At 36.9% G+C, this 27,007-nt stretch overlaps 1 protein-coding gene across 1 annotated transcript in view; it reads left to right on the forward strand.

Annotated features, from left to right (window-relative positions):
* Positions 1–5,460: 5,460 nt before the first annotated feature.
* Positions 5,461–27,007, forward strand: part of Chn1 (chimerin 1) — a 165,554-nt gene continuing 144,007 nt past the window's right edge. The window contains exons 1-2 of the mRNA XM_076865581.2: positions 5,461–5,528; positions 5,661–5,841. Of these exons, the coding sequence (XP_076721696.1) occupies positions 5,823–5,841 (19 nt within the window). The 5' untranslated portion in view covers positions 5,461–5,528; positions 5,661–5,822. The remainder of the gene's footprint in view (positions 5,529–5,660; positions 5,842–27,007) is intronic.

Raw genomic sequence — 27,007 nt, forward strand, 5'->3', positions numbered from 1 at the left:
GAAAAAATCTGGCAGAAATCCAACTGCTCAAGTTAAATAGACATTTAGCCACACTGTGCATTAGATATGCCTGGTAACCTCAGAAAAATACATTTGAATAGAAGTGCTGGCTTAAAGTCCTATGATTGTAGTACAGAACAAAAACTTCTACTTGAAAGCAGCCATAATTATTGCATCTTTGTATAGTGAATATTTGAAATGTATTTGATTTTAAGCCTATGAAAAAATTCTAAAAGATCTGCTATGTATTTACTGGGAAATAACTATGCTTTTAAAATACGTATTCAAAACAAATTAAAGGCAGACTTCTTTTTACCTCCATTCTCCCCCACCCCCCCTTTTTTGTGTGCGTGGGGGGGCACCACTCCAAACCAGTGGCCATTTTGATATTATGTCAAAATAAATTCTTTCACAAAATTTAAAAAATTGAATTACGGTTTTTAGAACATTCTAACCTAGGGTTCATGTAATACCTATACTTTCACTGCCTACTGAACTAACATTTCCTCTTTGTAGTGAGCATTAACAAGGAATTTGTTATCTTGGGTCAAGGACAGAAAACCTTTATTCACTCCAATTTTAAATTCCAATTTCTTCTCCCTTTGCACCTTGATACACATACACACATACACATACAAACTGTTTCTTTCTACAGTTTCTTTGAAAGTAATATACTAAGGACTAGCAGTGTTTCCTCGGTATTATGCAAATCCAGGACTGTTCTTAACCACAACAGCCACCTCCTCTTTTAGGATAATTTTGGTGGGAGGATCCTCTGCTACACAAGCAAGTACTGTGTAGGGTAACTGAAAGAGTGTTCACTTCTTAAGGTTTCTTATCTATTTTTCAAATTGAATTTTATTTCTAAGGCCCAACAGGTATCATTTAGGCACCCTCTGCTGGTCAATAGAACACAAATGATTCTCCTAAACATTAATTTATTTAAGCTTAATGACCAATTTTACAATTTATGACATAAATATTCTTTTTCTTTTTCATAAATAGCTTTATGGCCTAAGTACACGTTCAAGGCAAATACTTAGTTTATCTGTATATATATGGCTTTGTACTTTGAAGGTGCTTTTATAGATCATGGAACGCTATACAAATACCAGGTAAGGAATTAAGCCAGAAAATCTGAGATAAAAGAAAGGGGCAAAAACTCACCCAGAGTAAGTGGTTAAGGAAAACATTATTAAAAACAGACCAAATTCACTCTAAACAAATTCACACGATGGAAACAAATACTTCAACTGATAACATAAATATAGGATAGAGAGAATGTCACATATTATTACTATGTAAATAAATAATTTTAACCTTAATTGGTATAACTGAGGAATAGAAAATGTTTCTATCACAATAGCAGAAATAAGCTGTGTAATTTTTTCTTCAACAGCAAACTGGTGCACTATTTTGGGAACTGTGCTAATAGCACTGGTATTCCTAGTGTTTAAAGCTGTGTTGACATGATAAAGTGCTATAATTTTAACTTGTTATTGTGAGGCAGAAACTGCCTCATTAATTTCAGCTTCATTCAAAACTGAGGAACAAATCAATGTTTACCAATGGGAATGAAGCTAAATGAGAAACAAAAAGAAAATCTAAAACACTTGTGATAAGTCATTAGCTTAAGATGTAGAAAAACAATTTTAATGGATTGTCTAAGTTCTGTTTAGTCAACAAAATTTAAATAAAAATGAGAAACTGTCTTAGTTTAAAATGGACTGTTCACTGCATACATTTAATTTAAATCCTGTTAAACCTGAAAACAGTTGCTCTCTATACAATAAATGCAACATTATTAGTACAACATACTGAAGGTGAAACAGCAGTATCAATGCATTAATAAAATATGACTTCTTTATTACTTGGGTATTTATGAACTTTAGATATAACAGCACTCTAAATATACTGAAGATTCAAATAAAAATGTCTTGTTTTATCCGTAATCCAGTTAAAGATTTTAAAATATTGCAGAATGGCAGATAAACCTAAAAGGGATGTAAGTGATAACCTAATCCTGTTCTTTTATATTATGAATGAGGGGGAACCAAAAACAGTAAATTATTTGTTTAAAAATCTAACAATGAGTTAGTAATAGAGCAAACAAATCTGGCCCTTCTAATTACTTTCCTGTTATACACAGAATTAAATCTTTGAATGAAAACATAAATGTTTTGAAAAGTCAATTCATTCTTTGCCAATCCCCTTTTTATAAACAACTGAAGTCTCCACCCATAATAATCACCTCTATGTAGTTAATGCCCTTCCTCACATTGAATCTGTAGCTGAAAGGGTATTGCTTCATTTCCAGCTAAGTGAATAAAGAAACACCTTCAGATCCTCACTGTGTGGTAACTATTATAATAAACCAATACTATTTTCAAGACACCACTTTGATCAAGACCGAAAGCAATTTGTTAGACCATCAAACTATTTGGAAGTCAATCAAAAGGCACCTCTTGTGGAAAGCTAGAGGTTCTAAATAGATACATGGCAACATTTACATTATATTGTTCCAGATCATACCCTAAAAACAGTTGTGTGTTTTGTATGCGGGAGTACAAGTACTTCTATAGATAAGAGGAAGGGTGGGGGTCCCCACTTGAGCCCAAGCTGGGTCTATCCCTAAGATTCAGCTTTGGGGGACTGAGGCTGTACCTCAGTGGCAGAGCACTTGCCTAGCATGTGTGAGGCACTGGGTTCAGTCCTCAGCACCACATAAAAATAAACAAATAAAATAAAGGGATTGTGTCCATCTACAACTACAAAAAAAAAAAAAAAAATTAAAAAAAGATTCAGCTTTGACCACATTTAGAACCAATGCTTGGCTATACTATGGAGAGGGTAAATCTAAGCAAAGGATGGTTAATCTCCCCCTACCCCCATCACCCCCAGGACAATTCCCCAAGGAACAGAGAGAACTCCCCAAAAGCTCTAGCACCCAAAACTAGGATGCTCTGGCACCTCTCTAATAGAGCTGAACAAAGAAACAAAGTACTTTTCCTTTATCAACCTGGCTGGACATATAGTTCTGAGTTGAAAAGTATATAAATAAAATCTCTTTGGGACAAGATGCAACTTCCCAAACTCTAAGACCCAAACATGTAAAGTGGCTGAGGACAAAATATCCCCCTTGCTACTCTGCTTCTAATACTAAACAGATTTTTCCTTTTAAATTCAAACCATGCAAGCTTTAAATTGTCGGGGGATGGAGGGTAGAGAAGCCCAAGATTTTCTTATTAGTTCTGCCACTAAATAGGTACACACATTTGGGGAAATCTTTTAACCACTGGGCCCTTGTTTTTTTTTTTTTTTAATCTGTAAATCAAGGGAATTTGGTCCTGCCCTGTTCAAAATCCCATGGTTTATTGTGAAAGAGTTTTTTGTTTGTTTGATAATGGGGATTGAACTGGGGGTGGGGGGGTGCTTATCCACTGAGGTGCATCCCCAGCCCCTTTTATGTATTTATTGAAGGCTTTGCTAAATTGCTGAAGATGGCTTTGAACTTGTGATCTCCTGCCTCAGCTTCCCTCATTACTGAGATTACAGGTGTGCGCCACCACTCCTGGCTGTGAAAGTTTTTAAAAACAAATTTTAAAAGGCAAAAACTTTCTGAGATTACAAAGGATAGCTAGAGAATGTAACCTAGGACTCCTGAATAATCCACCTGAAATTGTGCAAGAACTCCTATCCCTCTAGAAAGAGGGATAATATTTCTCAAAGAGAAATTAGGTCCCCCAAAAGGTTGAAGACCACCAGTAGAGACAGCAAATGGAGCCTTTAATTTCTGATTTATCTGGTTGCACAGCAGATCAGCAGCAATCTTTACATGGTTATAAAATCTATCCTACAAAGCCTTTTTTGGTTTCCATTTATCTTTATGAGCTGTGTGCCATTTTCCATGAGCAAAAAGGCTGTTTAAAATCCAGTCCCTTTTTCTTTAAAGACTTAAAATTCTGGGGAATTAAGATTAATTTTTATATCAGTGGCTAAAGCAAAGTCAATTTACAACTGAAAATTTCAAGCATATAGTATCTTAAACCATTTGCCCATTATGCTGAATTATTTTAATAATTTTCTTTCTTTCTTTCTTTCTTTCTTTTTTGAGTTAGCTGACTTGAAACAAAAGACTTGGCCCCTCCTTTCAACCCGCTTTTCTTTTTCTTTAGATGCTTGGGGTTGCTGTGAAATGATGATGAATTAACTGTGGCTCTATTTGAAGTAGTGATTACCATTTTTATAAAGATTTGATTCTCGGGATACATGAACTAAAAGATACTTATATAATATTCTTAAAAGAATTGGGTGAAATTGAAAGAAAGGAGGAAAATGACATTAGGGAACCCGAGGAACTGAAAGAGGGAATATGCATGTAGTTAGAAATAAGAACCAAAGAGAAAATCTATACGATTGAATACCAAAATAGTATCAAGTCCCTAAGAAAAAAAAAACAAGAAAAAAAAAAAGGAATTTCTTAAATAGGGAACAATTATAGTAAGTAAATACTGACTTTTTGAAGACATTAAATGGAAACATTAAATGAAAACATGATAAGTGAGCTTTTCAGGGACATCTTTTGGCTAATAATCTCAAGGCGTTATACGGCTCCTCGTTATTTAAGGCAAAGACAGGCGAGAAAACATTGTAGGAAAAAAAAAAGCTGTTGCCAGTGATTATCAGATAAATACCAAAAGCTCAGGGGAACACTCTTTTGTGGCAGAGGAGTGCCAATCGTAAGGAATGCTAATTTTTCTTTAGACATTATCAAAGAGGTATAATGTAGAAAGAAGAAAATTAGCTTTAAACATCTGCCTCTTAAATTATTTTAGGTAATCCCAGATGCTTTAAAAGCGACTCCTGTTTCCCCACGTATGACAATCTGATCACAACTACTCCTGGCGGTTCCTAAATCCTAACGTGGAGGAAAGTAACGTTCAGAGCCTTGGTCCACGCCAGGCTGCCTTCTCCAGGGCTGCAGCTTGAGGTCTGTTAACCCTGGGGGCGCCAGAAGACACTTATCCTCAAACGAACCCGGTCCCCAGACGACCCTGCCTGGGTGCTTGGTCTTCACCAAGCATCCTCCAGTGACTTCTGCTTTCGAGTAACAGTTCGTCTTTTCTCTTCTCCGCGCCTCCTCAAATCCCATTCAAGAAAAAGCCTGGGATTTCAGCTAAAACGCACGCCGCCCCGCCCCGCCCCACCCCGGCTCCCGGCGGCCGCCTCTAGGGGGGCGCGGGCGGGTCCTCCCAACCCCGGAGAGGAGGGCGCGCCCCCGCGCCCCGCGCGCGCCCGTTGTCATGGGAACGCACTCGGCCCGGCCGCCGGAGGGGCAGGCGGGAGGAGGCGAAGCGGCCGAGCTCGTGGGAGACGCTATCGCAAGATGGCGTCTGCGAGGCCGCGGGATGCGGAGTGAGCGCGCCCCGCCGGGGGCTCTGCGAGGCTGCTCCGCTCCCCGCCGCCGCCACTGCGGCGCCGCCTCTTTGCCTGCTATTGCGCCGTGGCCCAGCCTCTCCGCCTCGCAGGTATCGCCGCCAGCGCGCTCGCCCCGCGTAGTAGTCGGATGGCAGCGACAAGTGCCGGCTCGTCAAGGGCTAGCGGGGCTCCTTTCGTCCGGGTGCGCCCAACAATAACGCGTGCATAACTTTTTCTTGCAGCGGCCCCCAGCGTCCGGGCCTGCAGATTCTCCTACCACGCCCCTCGGCCACCGGCTCCCTCCGAGGTGTGAGCGCGTCAGGCCGATGCGGTGATCTCTGGCCCGCCTGGGAGGAGCGCGTGGACTGGAGGGCTGAGGCGAGCAGGCGGCGAGCGCCCTTACAATGGCCCTGACCCTGTTTGGTAAGTGCGGTCTTCTACCTTCTCGCGCCGCCGCAGGTGGGCCGTGCCCCACGGCTGGGGGCCCGGCGCCCGGGGAGGGGCGCAGCGCGCAGTGTCGGGCGCCGGCCGGGGCAGCGGAGTTGCGGCTCCCGGAGCGCGGGGCTGGCTCCCTCGCGCCTCTCCCATTGTTTCCTCTCCAGGCAGGGCCGATGGGCGTGTGCTCCTCTGGCCAATTCTGGTCTGGGAGGCTCTAAGGTCCTGGGTATTTTGTAAACGCACCGTACTAAGATGCCAACTTGGGAGCGAAGTTGTCTAGTTGTTTCCAGACCTACCTGTCCCAAGTCGGTAAATAAGGATCCTGGAAAGTTTATTTATTATAAACAAGATGTCTGAGCATCCCCAACCTCCCTAGAATTACCCAATGCATGTGTTGCTTCCTGGTGGATTGTTGGGGGATTTTTTTTGGAATTGGTATATTACATTGGGAAACAATAATTTGTGAATTTAGTATTGGTTAAAATGGGAGAAGGTTGGTCTAACGAATGAGATCAGACAGAAGAAAGTTGGTTGCTGGTAGATAAACTGTAGTCAAGAGAATATTTTTGAGTATTCATTAGGAAAGAAATGTTATTCTTGTGATGTAATTACTGCAACACTATTGTTTCAGTGGCTAAGACTTCAAGGTGTTTTTTCCCTCATAATTTGCAGTGACAATAGGTTGGGAAGGACTAAAGAAGATACATTGTTTCCTTTATAAAAACAGACTGCCTTACCTTACTTCAAGAAAACTCAGTATGTGAAAATTTATAGACAAAGTATTAAACCTTGCTTCTTTGGAAAGCTTAATGATATGCAATGGTAGCTACAAGGACAAAATCTTAGTTATTTACAGTATCAAGTTTCTAGTTAGGTTTTGATTATGTCATTTGACCAGGCAGATTAGAGATGTCACATACCTTAAATGCTTTTTGATGTAAATACTTCAAAGTGAATTAAGCTGCCTGTATCAGTTACTTTTATTTTCTCTTCGGAAAAATAAAATCTTACTGTTGTTATCTGATACCTTGTATCTAATCTGTATTATTTAGTAGAAGTGATTTCCTTAATTGTGGGCTTTTGTGTACAAAAGTTAAAATGATGGCTTTATTCATAGTTGATATTTTATTTACGAGGAGCTGTTGTAGCTAACAACTGTTGTAGAGTGAGATTTCCAGTGGATTTTGCTTTGAAACTATTTCTAATTAATTTTTCTTCCTGAAGAGAGATTCTGTATTGTCAAGCTTTGTTTTCAAAAGTAAGGTTTACAAGTCAAGCACATTTAGAATGCTGACATCCCTGATGAATGAAACAGATGAATTGGGGAAGATAATGCTCTTTTAAAAGAAAATTTCAAGCTTTTGCCCAGGTGGAGATGAGGAAAGAAAGCACATGGAATTTGACCTCTTGAAGAAAGTATAAGAACCTGCTCCCACCCTTCTAAATGAATAAACCATCTTAAAAATTCTAACGTCCTCTTATGGAAAATAGGATTTCATTTACAAAATTTACTTCGTTACAATGAGAACATGTCTGTTATGAAGCACAGTACACTTGTGAACAGAAGCTGTAAGAGCCACAGCTGTTTTTAAGTGCAGTTGTAGATCACTCATCATTCATCTGGATGTCTGTTATTAAAAACTTAAATTCCTTTGCCCAAAGACCCAAGGAAGGGCATTTTGTTTCTCTTATGTATCCTCACATTTGAGAATCATTGAATTAAAGACAAATATTAGAGGATTTGATTTAACTTGCCCAACTCAATGTTGTTATTTTGGGGGTTTTTGTGTGTATGTGAAGAGAAATACACAAGGGTGAGAAGAAATGGATTTGATTTTAGGTTTTACTACCTTTTAACCAGTTGGTCTTAAGTCAGAAGCACTTCATATCCCTTTATAATTATTTTGTATTGGGGGGGAGGGGCACTGGACCTTTATATGTACTTTTAATCACCAGTGTAGAGGAGCAGTGAGATGATAAAAGTTCTGTGAGATGGTGACAAGAAGCTAGATGGATGTGATCTGTCAGCCATGAAGTCACAGCTCAACAGTTTCCACCTATGGCTCCCTGCCAGGTTATCTTGCATATCTTGGTTCTATTAAGTAGCACAGGGCAACAATAGACTATAGTCTAGTTCCCTGCTTTGTGTTTGACATTTCCATTTAGCCTTTTTATCAGTGTAAGGAATGGTCTCTTGTAGGAAGTTAGTGAAAGTTAACTTTGTTTTAAAAAGTGAGAGCCTCTAAAATTTCCTAATTCATATACATTCAATTGTTTTTACTTGATAAGTACAAAACCTCAAAGATTTGTTAAGTTGAAGAGTTTAGACCATTTGTCAGCCTCACTATTACTATCTTACTATCTCACTATCTTTATTGTTTAACACACTACTTAAACATTTTTTTTTTTTTTTTTTTGGTTGTCAATGGACCTTTATTTTACTTATTTGTATGTGGTGCTGAGAATTGAATCCAGTGCTTCTCACATGCTAGGCAAGTGTGCTACCACTGAGGCACAGCCCTAGCCCAACATAATATTTTTTAGTGCAAATTATGTTTTATTCTTTAATGGGAGAACCAGTCTTGAGTCTTTCATGATTTTATAGTCTTATTTGGGTATTGAAAATGTGCATCTTTGAAAGTTCAAAGATTTGAAACCATTTTTGTTCACCTTTCAAATGAACTTATCTGGGCTGGGGATGTGGCTCAAGCGGTAGCGCGCTCGCCTGGCATGCGTGCGGCCCGGGTTCGATCCTCAGCACCACATACAAACAAAGATGTTGTGTCCGCCAAATACTAAAGAATAAATATTAAAATTCTCTCTCTCTCTTAAAGAATGAATCCTTTTGTTTAAAAAAAAATCATATGAACTTATCTCTGAGTATCATTTTTGATATAATTTTTAAATCACTGTATTTCAAAACATTTCCAAATGTAGTTCAGACTTCACTTACTCATTTTGCTTTTTTTAATCAACAAACTTCTGTTTCCAGGAGACATGTTCCTTGTCTAATGCTAAATAGTGATGGTACTCCATAGTTTTTCCCAGAACTATAGCAGATGCACCTAATTCAGTATCTGATTCCATACAGTTGGTGGTGCTAACTCCCTAACTCCATGTGGGCTTTGTTGAAACTTCCCAAGTAGGGAGCAGGGAAGTACCTGATCCCAAGTAATTACTGGGATGATTGAAAAGTCTGTGATTGTCTAATTTAGATTTTTTTAGCTGATGTACCTGACAGATGTCCTGAATGGCCGTACCAATAGAACCTTAGCTGGCAGAGTTGGGTGAATAAGCATTTTTCCAGTCATCCCTTGGCGAGAATTTCTGTCATGAAGCTGTGGTTTATAGCCCTGACCAACTGATGAGATTGGGAACTGAGTAAGATCTCCAGGCTAACTGAACCTTGAATAACACTCTTCTCTGAGTAGAGTTAGTTCTGGCATTGCACACCCTACCCCTGCTACTTCCCTTCTTATTACTATTTAGTCACCATCATTACTATTTTGGTTCAATTCTAATATTTATGATTTTTTAAAATATTTTCCTATCTTTTCTCAGACCCTCTGCCATAAAAGCCTTTTCATTATCTTTATTTAGCATTTATCACTACCCTGGCACAACACCTGTAGATGTCCTTTATAAAGATCCTTTGTAGCAATTAGATGGCAGTGGCACATTTTCTGCGAGAGTTAGGTAATTTTCTGATTTCCCATATAACTGTACCGAAATTAAAATTTATTTTCAAAGAGACAAGTCAGCTGAACATTTTCAGTTTGATTTATTTGACCAAAAGCTAATATTAAAGGAAATTCCCACTTGACTACTCTCTGTTGACATTTTTATTTTTTAGTCCAAAGAATATGAGAAGGTGGCCCAGTGGTGAGAGCCCATCTGCCTTTCTCTGAATGTTCTGTCTTTTCAGCTGTCATCAAAATCACCGTCCTGCAGGTGCACACCTATAATCTCAGCTACTTGGGAGGCTGATCCAGACCAACCTCAGCAATTTATCCAGACCCTGTCTCAAAAAAAAAAAAAAAAAAAAAATTAAAAAGGTTTGGGTATGTAGCTCAGTGGTAAAGTGCCCCTGGATTCAATCTTTAGTACCAGTAAATAAATAAATTGATTAATTAAAAAATCAAAAGGTCTGGGGATTCATCTCAGTGATAAAGCACCCCTAGGTTTAGTCCTCAGTACAAAAGAAAAGAAAAAAACAAAACAAAACAAAACAAAACAAAAAAACAAAAAAAACCCCCCGCTATCCTTAATTGAATACTGGTCTGCATTTCTTCTTTTACCAGTATAGTCAAAAACTTAATATGTCAGCTTTAATTTCTTTTAATGTGTGGAGATCTGGTACCATGGAAGAGTGATGATGTGATAAGGAATATTGGTGATGAAGTTTTTTGAGTCATTTCTGTCTCTGCAGATTACCATAGTGTAAGTAGCCTAATATTTGCAGAGAGAAGATAGGGATATGCATAATTATAAAAATTAGATATTTTTAAAGAGTTTTAATTTTCTTTTAGATTAGTTTTATGTGTCTTTCTTAAAAAAAAAAAAAATCACTCCCAGCCTTTTAGGGTTGTTCTCCCCATGAAAATTTAATACCAGAGATAATTATACTGTATATCTGCATATAGACTGTATGTATATCTGCTGTATGCATAAAAGGAGTAAGGTTTTTGACTTCCAGGTTTTTGACTCCATCGTTTTACACTAATTTAAAACAATCATAATAATATTGGGCAGAAAATTACTGTTTGGTCATGCTTTATACATCATAATAACAGTTCTAAAGGAATGACATTAGTAAAATGTTATACTTTTTTTCTTATCAGATCAGTTCAACTTATGAATCAATAGTTTGCTATTATCAGGAGAGCAGCCATTTGTAAAGAGGACAGAGGTGTAGTTATTTTTTCAATAAACTGCAATATGTAAGCTGAATGAACTCACTGAACATTTTGTGCAAATTTAACTCAAGTCCTTAAGCCTGGCCTAATTGATTTATCAGCCATAAGTCATTCTTACATAGAATATGATTTTCATAAGCTTCAAAACAAGATAGAAAGAAACTTAGAAGACAGGAGAGTGTGACCATGTTTTACATTTAGTCACGCTGAATAAAAAAATCAGTTCTGACGAAGTTATAAATTTATGTTGCTAGTTTGGAACCTTATTTTTATAAAAGTGAATGCTTTTGTGAATATATCGAAAACCACTGCATTTTACACTTTAAAAGGGTGAATTTTGTAGTATGTGAATCATGTCTCAATTAAGCTATAATTAGCAGAAAACCCATCTGAGCTTTAAAAAAGAAACAGTTTAAAGGAACATATTTTAAGAAAAAAGAGAGAAAGAAAGAAAGAAAATAATTCTAGTTTTAAAAGAATAGCTTTATATCCAAGAACCGTTTAGAGCATTTTGGGTTTTAAGAAAGTTTTTTTTTCCCCCTCTTTTCTTCATTAAAGAGCAAAAAACATAATTAAAAACCAATAGTTAAAAATATTCCTACCTGTTTTCAGGGTGTTTTCAATTGAGAAAAGTAAGTACTTCTTGGGAAGAGTTGATGCTGGCAATTGAGTAATTTGTGGGAGAAGGGAAGATGAGTCAGGCCAGGCCTGTTGCCAGCTGCTTAGTGGCCGTGGCTTTAAGCCACCTCATTGTTTTAAAATTCAGCTCCACTGAAAGTTGTTCCTTTCTTTTTCCACATTTTACCTTTCAGTTTCACTGGGCTGCATGCATTTTATGGTGTAAGGCGAGCTGAAAAAGGATACAGTCCAAGAAACATCTCTACTTCTCTACTCATCTCTTTCATGACCACAAATTTGACATTTCATCAAGCTGCATCGTCTTCTAGGCTCTTTAAATGGCTAATCCTTCCTAATTTTCTCATGTCCTCCATTAGCACATATCTTCAGTTCATACTGTATGTTCTTTTTTTTTTTTTTTTTAATGTAGAACTTTGTCACTGTTTCCTAGCTCCTTAAAGGCTGGGAAATTACTTTGGTAATGATGACTTTAAGATTTGAGTAGCTTTCAGGACAGACAGCAGATGAGTGCTGTAGATGTCCATTTGAGGAATGCTTGACTGAAATAGTTTCCCCTGCAAAACTTCCATGGTTAATGAGTCTTACAACATTAAAGTTAAAGCCTGATTTTTGGCATGTACCCATGAGGAATGCCATGCTAAATATAGATAGAAATCTTCATACAACATGAAACAATTTCTCTACTGAAGATCTGAAAGAGGTAAGACATAGGGCGAGCATTTTGATTGAGGGAGTTATGCTGTAAACAAAAAGAAAGTCGAATTTTTGTTTAGAGGTGGGGCATTACTAAGAATGGCTTATAGGAAGGAGGTGGTATAAAAAGCAAAACAGTATGAAAAAGCACAGGACATTCTGGGTTGGGGAGGAAATGGACGATTCTAGTAAGTGAGAGAAAGGGACCCATGCGTAGTGCTGTTTAATATTTTTGCTAAGGAGTAACTCTGAAGCATGGGATATGCTTTCCTGTTTTGTGATTTGTTCACTCATCCATTTGATGGATATTTATTAAGTGCCTAATATGTGCCATGTATGTATTAGTTCCTGCCTTCAAGGGAGTTATATTTCCAGTAGAGGGGAGATAGAGATTTAAAAATTAATATAATGTGACAGGTAGCAAGTGCTGTGAAGAAAAATAAAGCAGAGTGAGAGTTATGGGGTTCCTGTGTCTCATAGTGGTCAGGGAAAGCAGAAGCAACAGACGAGGACAAAGAGGCAAATGGGGGAGAACCTCAGAGGTTCTCTAGGACTCTATGAATCATGGTTAAGTTCTTTAGATTTTGCTCTAAGATGGAAAACTTATGCAGGATGATCCTTCTATAGATGACAATATAGTGGAAAGAGCTTGGATTTTGGAGTAAGCTACACTTAATCCTTTCTCTGCTGAGTGTCAACTATATATATGTTCTCATCAGTTTTTTATGTGTAAACAGGGCTATTAATTCCCTTCTGTTTGTGTAGAAGTAAATGAGATTGTGTATTTAAGGTTCTTAGCACAGTGGTTGAAAACACATAGCTAATTTTGTCACCAATATTATTGTTACTATAAATATAAATGAAGCTCCAAGATACTTCATTTGTTTGTTTGTTGCCTTTTGCAGTGCTGGGGATGGAACCTTGGGCCCTGAGCATGCTGGGCAAGGCTCTACTACTGAGCCACATTCCCAGTCCCTCTCCATTTGTTTTTAATAAGTCTGTTGATCATCTTGAAAAAGTGGTTCTGCAATATTTCTGGGTAGGTGCGCGACTAAAGATCTGCCATGTGTTATTGCAATATTTTCTGAGAATGCTCTGGTGGAGACAAGGTTCAGGCTGCTCACAGCAAAGATCAGACTTCTATGATAGTGGCTAGCCACTCTGATGCTTTTGTTGTCCTCTAAAAATGTAAAAAAAAAAATACCAACCAGCAGGCAATGCTTACTTCTTCTTTGGGAGGTAATCCAGACCAGATGCATGACTTTCCTTCTTGGCGCTTAAATATACAAATAACTTAAGCTCAATATCTGACACATAATAGGTGTTTATTGAGTGAATAAATGGATGAACAAAGAATAAAGACATAACAGTGGTGTATCATTCTCTACTTATAATCTGTGAACGACCTTAAATAAATTAAAATATTTGCTTTCACTTATTTTTTTCCTTTATTCCTTTATTTTCCTTATTCTTTATTATTTTATGTTTTTCTTGATTAGAGTCCTCAGTTGAACCCTATTATGGTTTAGGTATGAGGTGCCCCCACAAAAGCTTCTGTGTGAGAATACAATAGCATTCAGAGATGAAATGATTGGGTTACAGCCTTAACCTAATTAGTGAATTACTCCACTTGAATGGATTAACTGTATGGTAACTGTAGGCAGGTGGGGTGTGACTGAGGAGGTGAGTCACTGGGGGTGTGCCTTTGGGGCTTATATTTTGTCCTTGTGTTGTGGAGCTCTCTCTGCTTCCTGATTCTCAAGTCCTGAGCTGCTCTCCTCTGCCACGCCCCTATGCCATGGTGTTTTATACCACCTTGTGCCCAGAGCAATGGAGCTGGCTGGCTGTCTGTGGACTGAGACCTCTGAAACTGTGAGTGCCAAATAAACTTTTCCATCTCTAAAATTGTTCTTGTCAGCTCTTGTGGTCATGGCAGAAAAAAAACTGACTAAAACAGGCACTTAAACCTACCTCTTGCCAGGCGTCGTGGTGCACACCTGTAATCCCAGTGGTTGAGAAGTTGAGGCAGAAGGATCACAAGTTCAAAGCCAGTCTCAGCAATTTAGTGAGGCCCTAAGTAACTAACTCAGTGAGACCTGTCTCTAAAAAGAAAAAAAGGGCACCCCCTGCGTTCAATCCCCAGTACCAAAAAAACAAAAAACAAAAAACAAAAAAAACAAAAAAAATGCCACAAAGAAACAAAGAAACAAACAAATAAACCTAACTCTTAGAAATGGTTAATTTAACAATTAACTTCCCTACTTAAAATCCACTAGTGGTCCCATTCCATTCCGTTAAGTCCATATTCCCTAGTTTGCCTGTAAGTTGTCAAGGTACGCTCCCTTCTTATCACCTATCTGGCTTTAACTCTCTCCATCTCCTCCTTGAAGGCTGTTTATTAGCCATTCTGAATTACTTGAAGTTTCCAGAAACAGTTTGCTCAGTGTGCCTTGGGTAGCATCATTTCCCTAGCTCTTCTTTGCCCTCCTTTGTTTCTACACATCTTCCAACACTAGGCATGGATAGTCATCTCTTCCGAGTAGCCTTCCTTTGTGAGTTACCCCTTTTCTCCGTCCATAGTGCCCTATATACACCTCTGCCCTAGCTTCTGTCAAGTGGAGACATAATGGATAGTTTAACATTTTCTGTTTCCTGAATTAGATAAAGTTTTCTTGTGAGAAACGATGCATTTCTTCTTTATCCTTACCACCAATGTCTGATGATACCAGTTACTCAATAAATATTTGAGTGAATGGTGGAAATTATGTAGTCTACTGTAGCTCTTATATTTGGGAGTTAATTATCAAGCCCAAATCCTATGATATACACCCTGTATTTTCTTTTCATCTTTTTTTTTTTTCATTTTGTTATTTGATTCAATAATGTGCTATTCTGTCATCCTGTGGTTCCATACTCCACTGTGTATTCCTCAACTGCAAGTTTAATGCCTTGAATAGAATAGAAATCTCTCTGGGATCATATTCTTTGAGGTCTAAATATAGTATTCCTAACAACCTGCAGATGTTTCTAAATTATTTGTCATAATTATATAACAAATTTCACTTCATTAAACTATTGTTCATTTTCATTTTAGTAAAGAAATTACACATAAATTAGGTTGGTTGGTTCATGTTTTACCCTCACATTAGGGAATGTAATCAGATTGAGTAGGAATTTGGTATGAAAATGACTAACTTAACCTTTTAGAGGTCTGAAAATTAAAAACAGGATAATCTTTAATGATAATAAATTTGTGTGCTTCATGGACATTCCCACTAATTTTCATTTTGTTTGCCAGAAGAACATATATAAACAACTGTTTAAACATTGATATTTATAAGTGGGTTCAAGAAGAGTTATGCCTCTTGTTATTCTTGTAGGATACAGTGTAAAAAGATGGAAAATAATTAATGTGAGAATTTGTTTTTCTCGGTCTTGATAGTTTTGTCTTCTCCCCTGGATCATTTCTCTCTAATTACAACTATGCCTTGCTATTCCATGTGATAAACCCTTTCCTCAACTTTTTGGTATCACCATAAGCACCATCATGAATTATTCATGTCTTTCCCATTGAAAGACCAGTCTGTATGTCCCACCACCATTTTCTACATGTTTGTTTATTCTTTAACCCTTGTCTTCTGTCTCTTTCCAACCACAGTGCCACAGACACATAAAATTGTTTTATCATAATTACTTATGGGTGTTTTGTGAATGTCATTCATCCCTAGTGACAAGATAAGTTGACAACTGTTAAAGAGAAAATCTTGTTATTTGTTAAAATAGCAAGGAAGATTTTATTGAAGATGATCATGATAAGTGTTAATGCTGTTGTAAAAAGAGGGGAAAGAGAGAGAGATAGATTGAGATTGACTACAACATACAGTAACAAAGCAATTTGAGGGGGTAGTGGATGGAGTTAAGAGGAGACATCAAAGGCTGGGGGAATTCTTGCTAACCTCACCTAACAGTATTCTTGTTGACAACAGGCCAGGGTGATCAAATATCAGTGGTGGGGTAGGAGGAATTACATTAGATATCAAGCCCTGCACAGCAACTCACACCTGTAATCCCAGCTACTCAAGAAACTGAAGCTGGAGGCTAGCCTCAGCAACTTAGTGAGACCCTGTCTCAAAGTAGAAAATAAAAAGGGCTGGGTGTCACTGAGTGTTAGAGCATCCTGGGTTCCATCCCAGTACTGCTGCAGGAGATTAGAGGGAGGAAGATTAGACATCAAGAGTGATCAGCTATCAGAGGTGGGGGGATTTAGTAGGTGTGTAGCAACCTTCTTGTAAAAACTAAGCTATGCAGGCCTGCAAGGACCAGGGTCAAGGTTGAGGCCTGTTTGAGAAGAGGACCCAGAGGAACCTAACTAAAGTTTGGTCAGAAGAGTATCTTGTCATAACTGTCACCTTATATTTTGCTTCTGTTCAACTGGAAGTGCTTTGTCAATTAATAGCCAACATCCAGTGGTGCTTTCTTAGTTCTCATATTTAATCTTTCTGCACTCTTTGTTATTTTTGATAGTCTCTTTTATCTTGAAATTTTTTTGTTTTCCTCTTTTTTCAAGTTGTTGTGTTCTGCTGCCACCCCTTTTCTTCCCTTTCATCATTTCTTAGTTTCCTCTGTTGCCCTGAATGGCTTCTCTTTTGCAAGTACATAAGCTTCAACAGTGAGCCCAGTGTGAATGTTCTCACCTCCATCTCCAGCCCCGGTTCTTCATAGGCTCCGAGTCTGTATCTGGATTGCCTGTGGGCACTTTTGCACTAAAGCCTTACTGTTCATTCTTCTGTCTTTTGCTTGCCTCTGATAACTGATCAGCTGCTAACTCTTGGAGGACTTCAAGACTTTCACACCTATTTCTTTCTCTATTTTCAACTTTATGGCCCTGCCCTTCCTTTCTGTATCCTCATGCCTTTCTCCACCCCCTGCCACTTATCAGAAAGAATCCCTTCATCTTCTGAGTAATCATTTATATTTGTAATGCATTTTATTTGTAATGCATTCTATTCATAGTAGTTATATCTTTTCTGGGCTGATGGCTTCTCTAAGGTAAGGTCTATGCCTTTCACATTTCTGTAGCCCATTTAATGCTTGAACTTGGCACAGTGATTCACACACAGTAATGCTCAAAAAATATTTGTTAAGTGAATAAAATAACTCTTAAACTATGGTAGTTCCGTAGTTTGTATCCAGAGTAAAAATGTTAACCATTCATTAGATTTTTTTTTATTATTATTCCTTTGTAATGCTTTAACTGAGTTAGCAATAGTTTATATCTTAAAATGTCTCATACATTGTTTTTGTTGCCCAGTTATCTTATTTTCAGTCCTTAAGAGAAGTACATATATTCTATTACTGTGGGCTTTGTTGCTCTTGTCAGCATATTTTTTTTTTTCCCCAAAAGTTTGTGGTGAAATTATGGTAGCTTTATACTGTTTTATGTCTTACAAAAACTTCTTTAGACTTTCAAAGCAGAGAAGGGACAATGAACAGTATCTGTATACACAGGGTTTATTAATCCAGGTTGACGGGCTTGTTCCTTTAATGTTCCCAAGTGTCTGGTATTCAACTGGCTATAAACCTCCTTCTGGAGAGACTTTGCTGAAGGTAAGAATGATGAAAGCTTCTGGTTTGATAACTGTTCTCTGTTCTTTTAGAATTTTTAGGTCATTAACAGGAAGATGGTGAAGGGAAACACTTTCTGTTCAAGTCTCTCCTGTGTTTTTGTTTGTTCATTTTTTTTGTAATACTGGGGCTTAAATCTAGGGCCTTGCACATAGTAGGCAGGCACTCTGCCCCTGAGCTGTATCTCCAGTCTTTTTATTTTATTTTGAGATAGGATCTCACCAGGTTGCTCAGGCTGACTTCCAACTTGTGATCCTATTGCCTCAGCCTCTTAAATAACTGGAATGATTCCTATGTACCACCCACTGGTTTTTCCACAGTCTTCCTTTCAGACATCAGTAGGTTAGCTAAGTTCATAGGATATTTGCAGATTAGTCCTGTGCTTAAAAATTGTTTTTTGTTGTTGTTTTTGTTTTTATCTCCACATTTTCTATTGGTGCATTATACATAATGGTGGAATTTGTTGTTACATATTCATATACACACATAATGTAACAATATAATTTGGCCAGTATCACTCCCTAGCACTTTCTCCCTCCCTCCTCTTCTACCCCTGGTTCCTTTCCTCTATTCTACTGATTTCCCTTAGATTTTCATGAGGTTGACCCCCTTCACCTTTCTTTCCCTTTTTTCTCTCCAGCTTCCATATATAAGAGAAAACATGATCTTTGACTTTCTGAATTTGGCTTATTTAACTTAACTTCATGTTCTAAAGTTCCATTCATTTTCCTGCAAATGATATAATTTCATTCTTCTTTGTGGTTGAATGAAACTTCATTTTCTTTATCCATTCATCCATTGGTGGACACCTAGGCTGGTTCCACAGTTTGGCTATTGTGAATTGTGCTGCTATAAACATGGTTATGCATGTATTGCTCTAGTATGCTGACTTTAATTGGTATAGCAGGGTCATATGGTGGTTTCGTTCTTTTGAGGAAACTGCATACTGATTTCCATAGTGGTTGTACTTATTTGCAATCCCACAAACAGTGTAAAAGTGTTCCTTTTTCTCCACATCTTTCCCAGCATTTGTTATTACTTGTATTCTCGATGACTGCCATTTCAGCTGATATGAGATGCAATGTCAGTGTGATTTTTGTTTTGCATTTCCCTAATTGCTAGTTATTTTGAACATTTTTTCATTTATTTGTTGGACACTTAAAAAAAATTTTAGTTGTAGATGGACACAATACCTTTTTTTATGTGGTGCTGAGGATCGAACTCAGTGCCTCACACATTCTAGGCACTGAGCTGCAAACACAGCCCTTCTTGGCCATTTTTATTTCTTTTGAGAAGTGTCTTTTTTTCTTTTTTGTTTGTTTGTTTGTTACCAGAGATTGAACCCTGTGGTGCTTTGACTGGTGAGCTATATCCTCAATCCTTTTTTATATTTTATTTAGAGACAGGGTCTCACTGAGTTGCTTTAGGGCCTCTAAATTACTGAGGCTGCCTTTGATCTCCAGTCCTCCTGCCTCAGCCTCCCGAGCCTCTGATATTACAGGTGTGTGCCCCTGTACCCCGTGAGAAGTATCTGTTTAATTCATCTGCCCATTTGTTAATCTGTTTTTTTAAATTTTATTTTTGGTGTTGAGAATATTGCGTTCTTTATATATTCTAGATATTCTCTGTCAGGAGAGCAGCTAGCAAAGATTTTCTCCCATTCTGTAGGTTCTCTGTTCACATTCTTAATTGTTTCATTTGCTGTGCAGAAGCTTTTTAACTTGATGTCATTTCATTTATTAACTCTGGGCATTATTTCCTGAGATTTAGGGGTCCTATTTGAGAAAGTCATTGCCTGTGCCTATATGCTAGTAGTTGATACTATGTTTTCTTCTAGGAGTTGTATAGTTTCTGGTCTAATTCTTAGGTTTTTGATCCGTTTTGAGTTGATTTTTAAAAAGTGTTCTTAATTTTGCTGAATAAAAGTTACTAAGCAAGGGACCAAAGAGCTCACACTGACTTTTTTTTTTTTTCAGGATGTGCTGGAATATGTTAAACTATGACCTCTGAAGAATGTAAACTCAATGGTTTATAGGACATTTCACATATTTCTTATAATATTTCATTGAATTGTGAAAAAATTTTGATGAATTCACTTTGCTACTTCTATAAGTTGTTTTTGGTGATAATTGCCTTTTTAATCTTAGGATGACATTTTTTAGTTTTCTCAGATTAGGGTGTTATAAAGATGTTCATTATATATGTGTACAGAATATGTAGTTAAAGATGAGAGCCATTAAAATATAATTCATGTGATTTTTTCTTAATCATAATGTTTATATAACTTTAAAGTTATATTTCTTGAATGAGAAATGATCTGAACTTGTTAGTTCATTCTTTTAGTTGAGGTTAAAAGGATAAATTATTTCAAAAGTACAACAAAAGGGAACAAGATAGATTAATTGTATAGCAATTAAGAAATCAGAAAAGGAGGAAACAGACATTGCTGTACAGTAGGAAGACTGGCAGAGCACTTTGGGGCCTGTCATCTTGAATTTTCTAGACAGGTGGAAGAATTCCCTGGTGAGCCACAAGACTTTATTTTTCCACCCCCTCCCCATCTGCTGTTCTTGGGTCTGTCCAGACAGAGGAGCTCTTGCTCTCTTTTTTTATAGTTTTGCTCTCTTTTTTTATAGTTTTTCTCAACCAATCTCTTTAACTCCCCCTCACCTTCTCTAGTCCCCATGTGCGGGCCCAGTGTTCCAGCTTCAGTCAGGTTGCGGAAGGGAGCACTGATGGTATGTTGATTTCCCAGGACTTATTCCTGTCTGGTGAGACCTCATTCATCTCAGATGCCTTTTGACTTCTCTCTTTTAATCAAGTCTTTTCTCCTTTTATCTATTTTTCTTTAAGTATAATAATTGACCTTAGGGAGAACAGAAGCATTTGAAAAATTTACAACTATTTAAAAAAATTTTAACTAATTAAAAGTTGATAAGGACCTCAAAAGAAAATGTCCAACATTTTCTGATCTTGTAATGAGCTGTTTTCCATTATCAGGGGAAGAAGGAAAATTGATGTATGTTAAGTTTATTAATATTAGATAATTTTAAAAAGATCTGTCCCAAGGTAGTTTTCTCATAAGTAAGGATACATTTGAAATAAATGTGAAATTTTATTAGGTTGTTTGCTATGTATAGCAGCTGTGCCAGTTGCCATAATTAGGTGGCAAGGTACAAGTTTTAAAAATTGGCATTCATCTTTCTGAGGCAGAAGGATTGCAAGTTTGAGGCCAGTCTTGGAAATTCAGCAAGACCTTGTCTCAAAATAAAAAATAAAGAGGGCTGGTGATGTAACTTACTGATAAAGTGCCCCACATTCAATCCCCAGTATTCCAACCCCTGTCCTCCAAATTGACATCTTTTAAAATTTAGGCTTTCAGTGTTATTAAATTGTATTTAACAAATGATTCCTAGATTGAGGGAACAAGACTTTATAGTAGGTGAATTTCATCTACTGTTATTGAAAAATTACAGCAGTTTTTAATAATTACTATTAAGCAGTATTTTTCAAACTTAGGATTTTAAGGCAGACTTAGAAATAACAATGTAAACTGAAATGAATGATGTCTATTTTAAACCCTCTCATTCTGCATTTCAAATCTATGTCTCTAATTTTTGGTAGTCTGGAATTTTTTCCTAATTAAAAAATTATGCCTTTTTAACGTTGTAAACTTGGATGAACTGGCATATTTATATTATATCACTTTCATACTATTTCTTTTCTAAAAAGCTCGAATCAATGATGACTTTTAATAGGCTTCCCATATAATTCACAGTTCCTGAAAAGGCTGCTACAGGATAATCTAGCATATTGTTGCAAGGCAATTAAATATATTTGTTACTATATCACAAATAATCAATTAAAAAGCACTAAGAAAAAAATCATTAATGACACTTGCAAAATGGTATGCTATATGCTGATTTTATTAAAATGTGGCAGCTTGTGGACAATTAAAAGTGCTATCATATCTTAGACCAACTTAAACTTAGTCAAAATATTGTTCTCCCCCCATTTCTTCCCAAGTATTTAGTCTTTTTTCCCCTCTTTCCTCCCATAAAAAAAATTTCAAACAATTACACAGATCTCAGTTCTTCCAGTCTGAGGCAGGAAAAGCAAGAAAACTCTCTCAAAGTTTTTCATTTCAAAACACAAATTTGAAAAAAAGTGAATACTTTATAAACCTCCTGCCATTGCTGCATCATCAGTCAATAGTGGAATTGGGATTAAGCACTATTTAAAGAGAAAACTGGGGAAGCCAGGTGTAATGATGCCTGCCTATAATCCCAGTGATTATGGCAGGAGGATTGCAAGTTTGAGGCCAGCTTCAGCAGTTTAGCATGCCCCTAAGCAAGTTAGTGAGACCCCGTCTCAAAATAAAAAGACTGGAATGTGACTCAGTGGTATAGCCCCTGTGGAGTCTATCCCTAGTAACACTCAAGGAAGGAAGGAAGGGAGGGAGGGAGGGAAGGAAGGAAGGAAGGGACCCCCAAGCACTTATAATGTCTTATGATATAATCTTGGATGCTATTGTGTGGATTCCCTTTTCACCCCCAAAAGAAGAGTCTCTGGGAAAAGAGCCCTGAAGAACAAATTAGTGGAGTTAGAAAAACATAAGTCGGGGCCACAAGTCAGATGTTTACAGTGGGCAGATAGGTAACATAGACAATAGGGAATGTTCAGGAATTTCCTGAAGTTAAATGTTGGTAATTTGGACCTAGAAAAGCACTGGGTGGGCCAAAGAAAACATATCTTTGGGCTGGCAGTGAGGCAACTACAGGAACCTAGTTGGTAACTCTCCTATTGTGTACTCAACTGATCTGTTATTCATCTTTGGTCAGGGAGGACAGAGTTCATAACCCACTTGAGTCAAATGTATAAAAGATGATATGTCATGAGCTTTGTAATGTTTTGAACAACCAATTAAAAAAAAAAAGATTAAGCATGAGTTGAACAGAATAGGAGAAAGGTGGGGAAGCCAGTGAGTTGTAGATTCTATAATTGGGATACAGTGAGGGTCTGGAGAAGATAGCTGACAATCCATGATATTCTTGCCCTTTTCCCTATGCCCAGTTGTACCTTTTGTGTAGGGAAACATTCCCATTATTCAAAGAGATACTGTATTTTTCACCTACTCATTTGGTACCACTTTTTATGATCCAGTTTTACTCACCCTGGTAAACTCTCATTATTCCTGGCACATTATTACCCTAGCCTGTGAAAATTTTGGAGAGTTTTTTTTTTTGTTCCTGCTCAGTTTAGACTATCATCATGGTAATTAACAGTCACCTCTCCCTTTCTCTCATTCTGGATAAAATAAATTTATCAGTAACCAGGTCTAGGAAGACAGAACATCAATATGAGACTGCTACCGTCTAAATATTTAGTCTTTATAAAACCATCAACAATTTTCTGATTCTGCAGCCTATAAAATAGGATAAAAGCAGTTCTCCTTACCTCTACAAAACAGTGTTATAAAGTAGGGGCAATAAATATAATTTGAGTTTCTAAGTAAATGGCAATGCTGTGTAAATTTTGAATGTTAATCTTCCCTTTTTAGTATTATATGAAATAATAAAACCATATCATTTATAAAGTCCAAGGAGAATCATATGTACCTTGTGACTCTCAGGATACTTTGTGTTCTTTTGTTTTTCTGTCTTGATGTACTATATACCTTAACTTTTAACTCTGTAAACTTTTGCTTAGTAGATAGGCACACCCAGGGAATCTCTGGTATCTATTCATTAATTCCATTGTATCTTATAATTCTTGAACTTTTTTGGTTTGGTTTTCATGGAAAACAAAATGTCCATTTTTTTTTTTTGCATGGCATGTTGTTCTATAGCTTTGTTGCTATACTCTAAAATTAGAATTATTCTAACTTCTTTACTAATTAGATACTTTTAAAAATTCCTTTGGCTATCAGAGTCTCAAGCTTCATTGCATAATCTCCTCCTCTACCCTAACCCCTGAGGATAATGTACAGATCAAATGTGTTGGTTTGACTATAAATATTTCAAGTTAAAAGGATCTTACTCAAATCCACAAATATAGTTCATTACAGTCATTGATATGTTACTATAATTTTAATCAAAAGTTTAGTTTTCTTTGGACCCTAGAATATTGACACTTTTTGACTTAATTTCAGTAACATTTTGATTATTGAGACTATTATAGTGAACATTTCTAATGATTTGCTTCTGGAACTGTACTGAATAGAGTGAAAAGAGTTTCCAGGAAGCCCACAAGATGGCACTTGCCAACTTGTTTCCTCTGTTTTTTTCCCCCGTACTTAAGGAAATTCAGCAAAATTTAAGTAAATATATATAAAACGCTAAGGTTTAGATTTTTAGAATCTTGAATCAGAACTCCTTAAAATTGATGAGCTTCAGTTTGACATTGTGTAAAGTATATATTTCCAGAATAGGAACTTTTGTTGATGATCTTAAGGTTATTTCAAAAGTTCATTGGAATCCATACAATGGAAAAGACTGCCTCTCTATGCTCTCTTTACCTTTTAGATGCTTTTAAAAGAAATACATAACTTTTGAGAAATGTAATCTATATGCAGCTAGTTTCTAGACTTCTTAAAATATTGACATTTACAAGGACACTGGCCATTAGTAATTGTTCTAAAGTATTGTGTTGTTTTTCTGTTTAAAGCAAGGAATATCATTTGGAATTTCTAATTTTGGTCATTAGGAATATATGATTCCAATTATGAATGAGATTTACTGAATAATGAAGGACAATACAAATCTACCAAACATAAATAATGAGTTACATTAACTTCCTTTTTACCCCTGTATGTTTAACATTTAATTAATACTGATGTACATGTTTTCTGTTTACATTAACAGCTTAGTTAGGGAAGGGAAAGGTTCTGAGATTGTCTTGAGATTGGTAGGAAAGTTTTATGTTGTTTATTGCTTTGTGAAATTCTGTCCATATTTGTGTGTGTGTGTGTGTGTGTGTGTGTGTGTGAGAATGTGTGACTCCCCAGCACCTGGGACCTCCCACTTGGTAGATGAGCACTCTTCCACTGAGCTGTATGCCAACCTCTCCCCACCCCTTTTAAAAAAATTTGAAACAGGGTCTCCCGAAATTGTCCAGGCTATCTTTAGACTTTAAATTCTCCTGCCTCAACGTCTTGAGTAGGTGAGATTACAGGTGTGTGCCACCATACCCATCTCCTATCAGTAATTTGAATGAGGGAGCTACATGATCATGGAAGACCAAGAACAGAAAAGTATTATCTAGTACATTTCAGGATTACAGCAGTGCTAATCTGTATCATTCTGATTTTTCTCAGTCTATCATAAAAGTGGTCAAGCTGTAGAAGCAAAGGCATGTTATGAAATAAGAGCAATAATAGAAACTTGCGTTTGAAAACTTGAGTCAGATTTGCAAAAATCTAAAGCTTATAACCAAATATTTTAGAGTTGTGAAAGTACTCATTTTTCAACATCTTTTGAAGGTTTGTGAAGAAATAATTCATTGTATATGAATAAAGAGTTCTTAAAGCTTTCCTTTTTAAAACAATTGTTATATGTATTGCTGCTGTGCTTGCATAATGAATGTGTTCTGTGGGCAGGCTGTACATGGAAACTATTCCTTTGTTAGCTTGCCATTTGCTATATCAAGGCTTTAGTGTTCAGTTTCAGGTTGCTGTCACTTACATCATGTCTTTTTGCACTGGATCTCTTTTTAAAAGCTTGTAAAACATAATCTCTTTTAAGTTAAAAAAATTTCATTGAGTTTACATAAACATTGAACTTAAATTAATTTCTGAACTGAAACTTCAGAAACACTGGTCAGAGAAATGTAATACAAGAGCACATGAAGGGGATATTTGCATAGCACTTAGGGCTGATTCATGCTCCAGCATCTTTGAGTACTAAGATCTTAAGCCTTTATTTTTAAAATGCTTTGATTTCTTTTTCCATTCATTAAATGAAGATTGTGCTTTTATTGTGCCCATTTCCACTTATTTTCTAATAGCTAAATTCTAAGGAAATTCTAAAACAAAAAAGAAAAACAAAACATTTTTGTATCAAACAATAGAAATCCTTGTCTTTTTCCCCTCTTTATAGTCCACATTTTAAAAAATAATTATTTTATTTATTTATTTTTATATAGGGATCAAATCCAGTTCCTCTCGATGATAAATAATTCTCTCTTCCAGACTGATAAAGGCACATGAAAATGTTTTTTCTATTGCTGTCATTTCTTGTACTTGATGATTTGAATCAGATAAATCTTTTTTCATTTTTCAATGACAATGACCTTTTGTTTTCAGTCCCTAGTATTCAGCATCCTGGAAAGCATTCTAACAATGTTAGTGCAGTAAAGCATGCGGACAGTACTTTAAACAAAATGCTTTGCTCACAGCCCTATGATATAAATCATTCAGTCTGCTTTTTTTGAATAACAAATAATATTGCTTATTAAAAAGCTTCTAGCTCAGCTTGGAGTTGAACAAAAGAAGACTGTAGATATTTAAGAATAAACTGATGACCCACCTTTTCATTTTGGTAAATCTGTTGGACTACAACATTTCACATGTGAAGTATATTTGTTTTGGTACAGTATTCTAAGTCCCAAAGTAGAAATGGGGGATGCGGGGGCTGGGGGGAGAAGTGATATCATTTTACTATTATTATTATTATTATTTTTGGTACTGGGGATTGAATTCAGGGGCACTTGACCACTGAGCCACATCCCCCAGCCCTATTTTGTATTTTATTTAGAGACAGGGTCTCACTGAGTTGCTTAGCAGCTCTCTTTTGCTTGAGGTTGGCTTTGAACTTACGATCCTCTGCCTCAGCCTCCTGAGCCACTGGATTACAGGCTTGCACCACTGTGCCCATCATGATATCTTTTAAATAAGGATATTTTTGAAAAGTTCTTTAACATATGATGTCTTGAGAGTCTTCTAGGATTTCTGTTTAGGATTGTTACTAATTCCTAGTAGCTTGTAGGAGTTTATTGAGTTTTAAGAGACTCCTTGTACTACTACTTTAACTTCTTCATATGGCTTTAACTAGTACCTTTTTCTTCACTGTGTCCTTGCTTGGTGTTATATTTATCTCTCTCTCTATATGGATTGTATTTATAAAAATACATATGTGTGTGTGTATATATATTATACATATGTGTGTATATATATATATTATACATATGTTTGTATTTATGCCACAGCCTGGCTGCAGCAAAATAACGGGGGGGGGGGCGGGGGGTGGGGGGTGACGAGCAACTTGTGCAGATTGATACAG

The sequence above is a fragment of the Callospermophilus lateralis genome, chromosome 9 (genome assembly GCF_048772815.1).
Source record: "Callospermophilus lateralis isolate mCalLat2 chromosome 9, mCalLat2.hap1, whole genome shotgun sequence".
NCBI lineage: Eukaryota > Metazoa > Chordata > Mammalia > Rodentia > Sciuridae > Callospermophilus > Callospermophilus lateralis.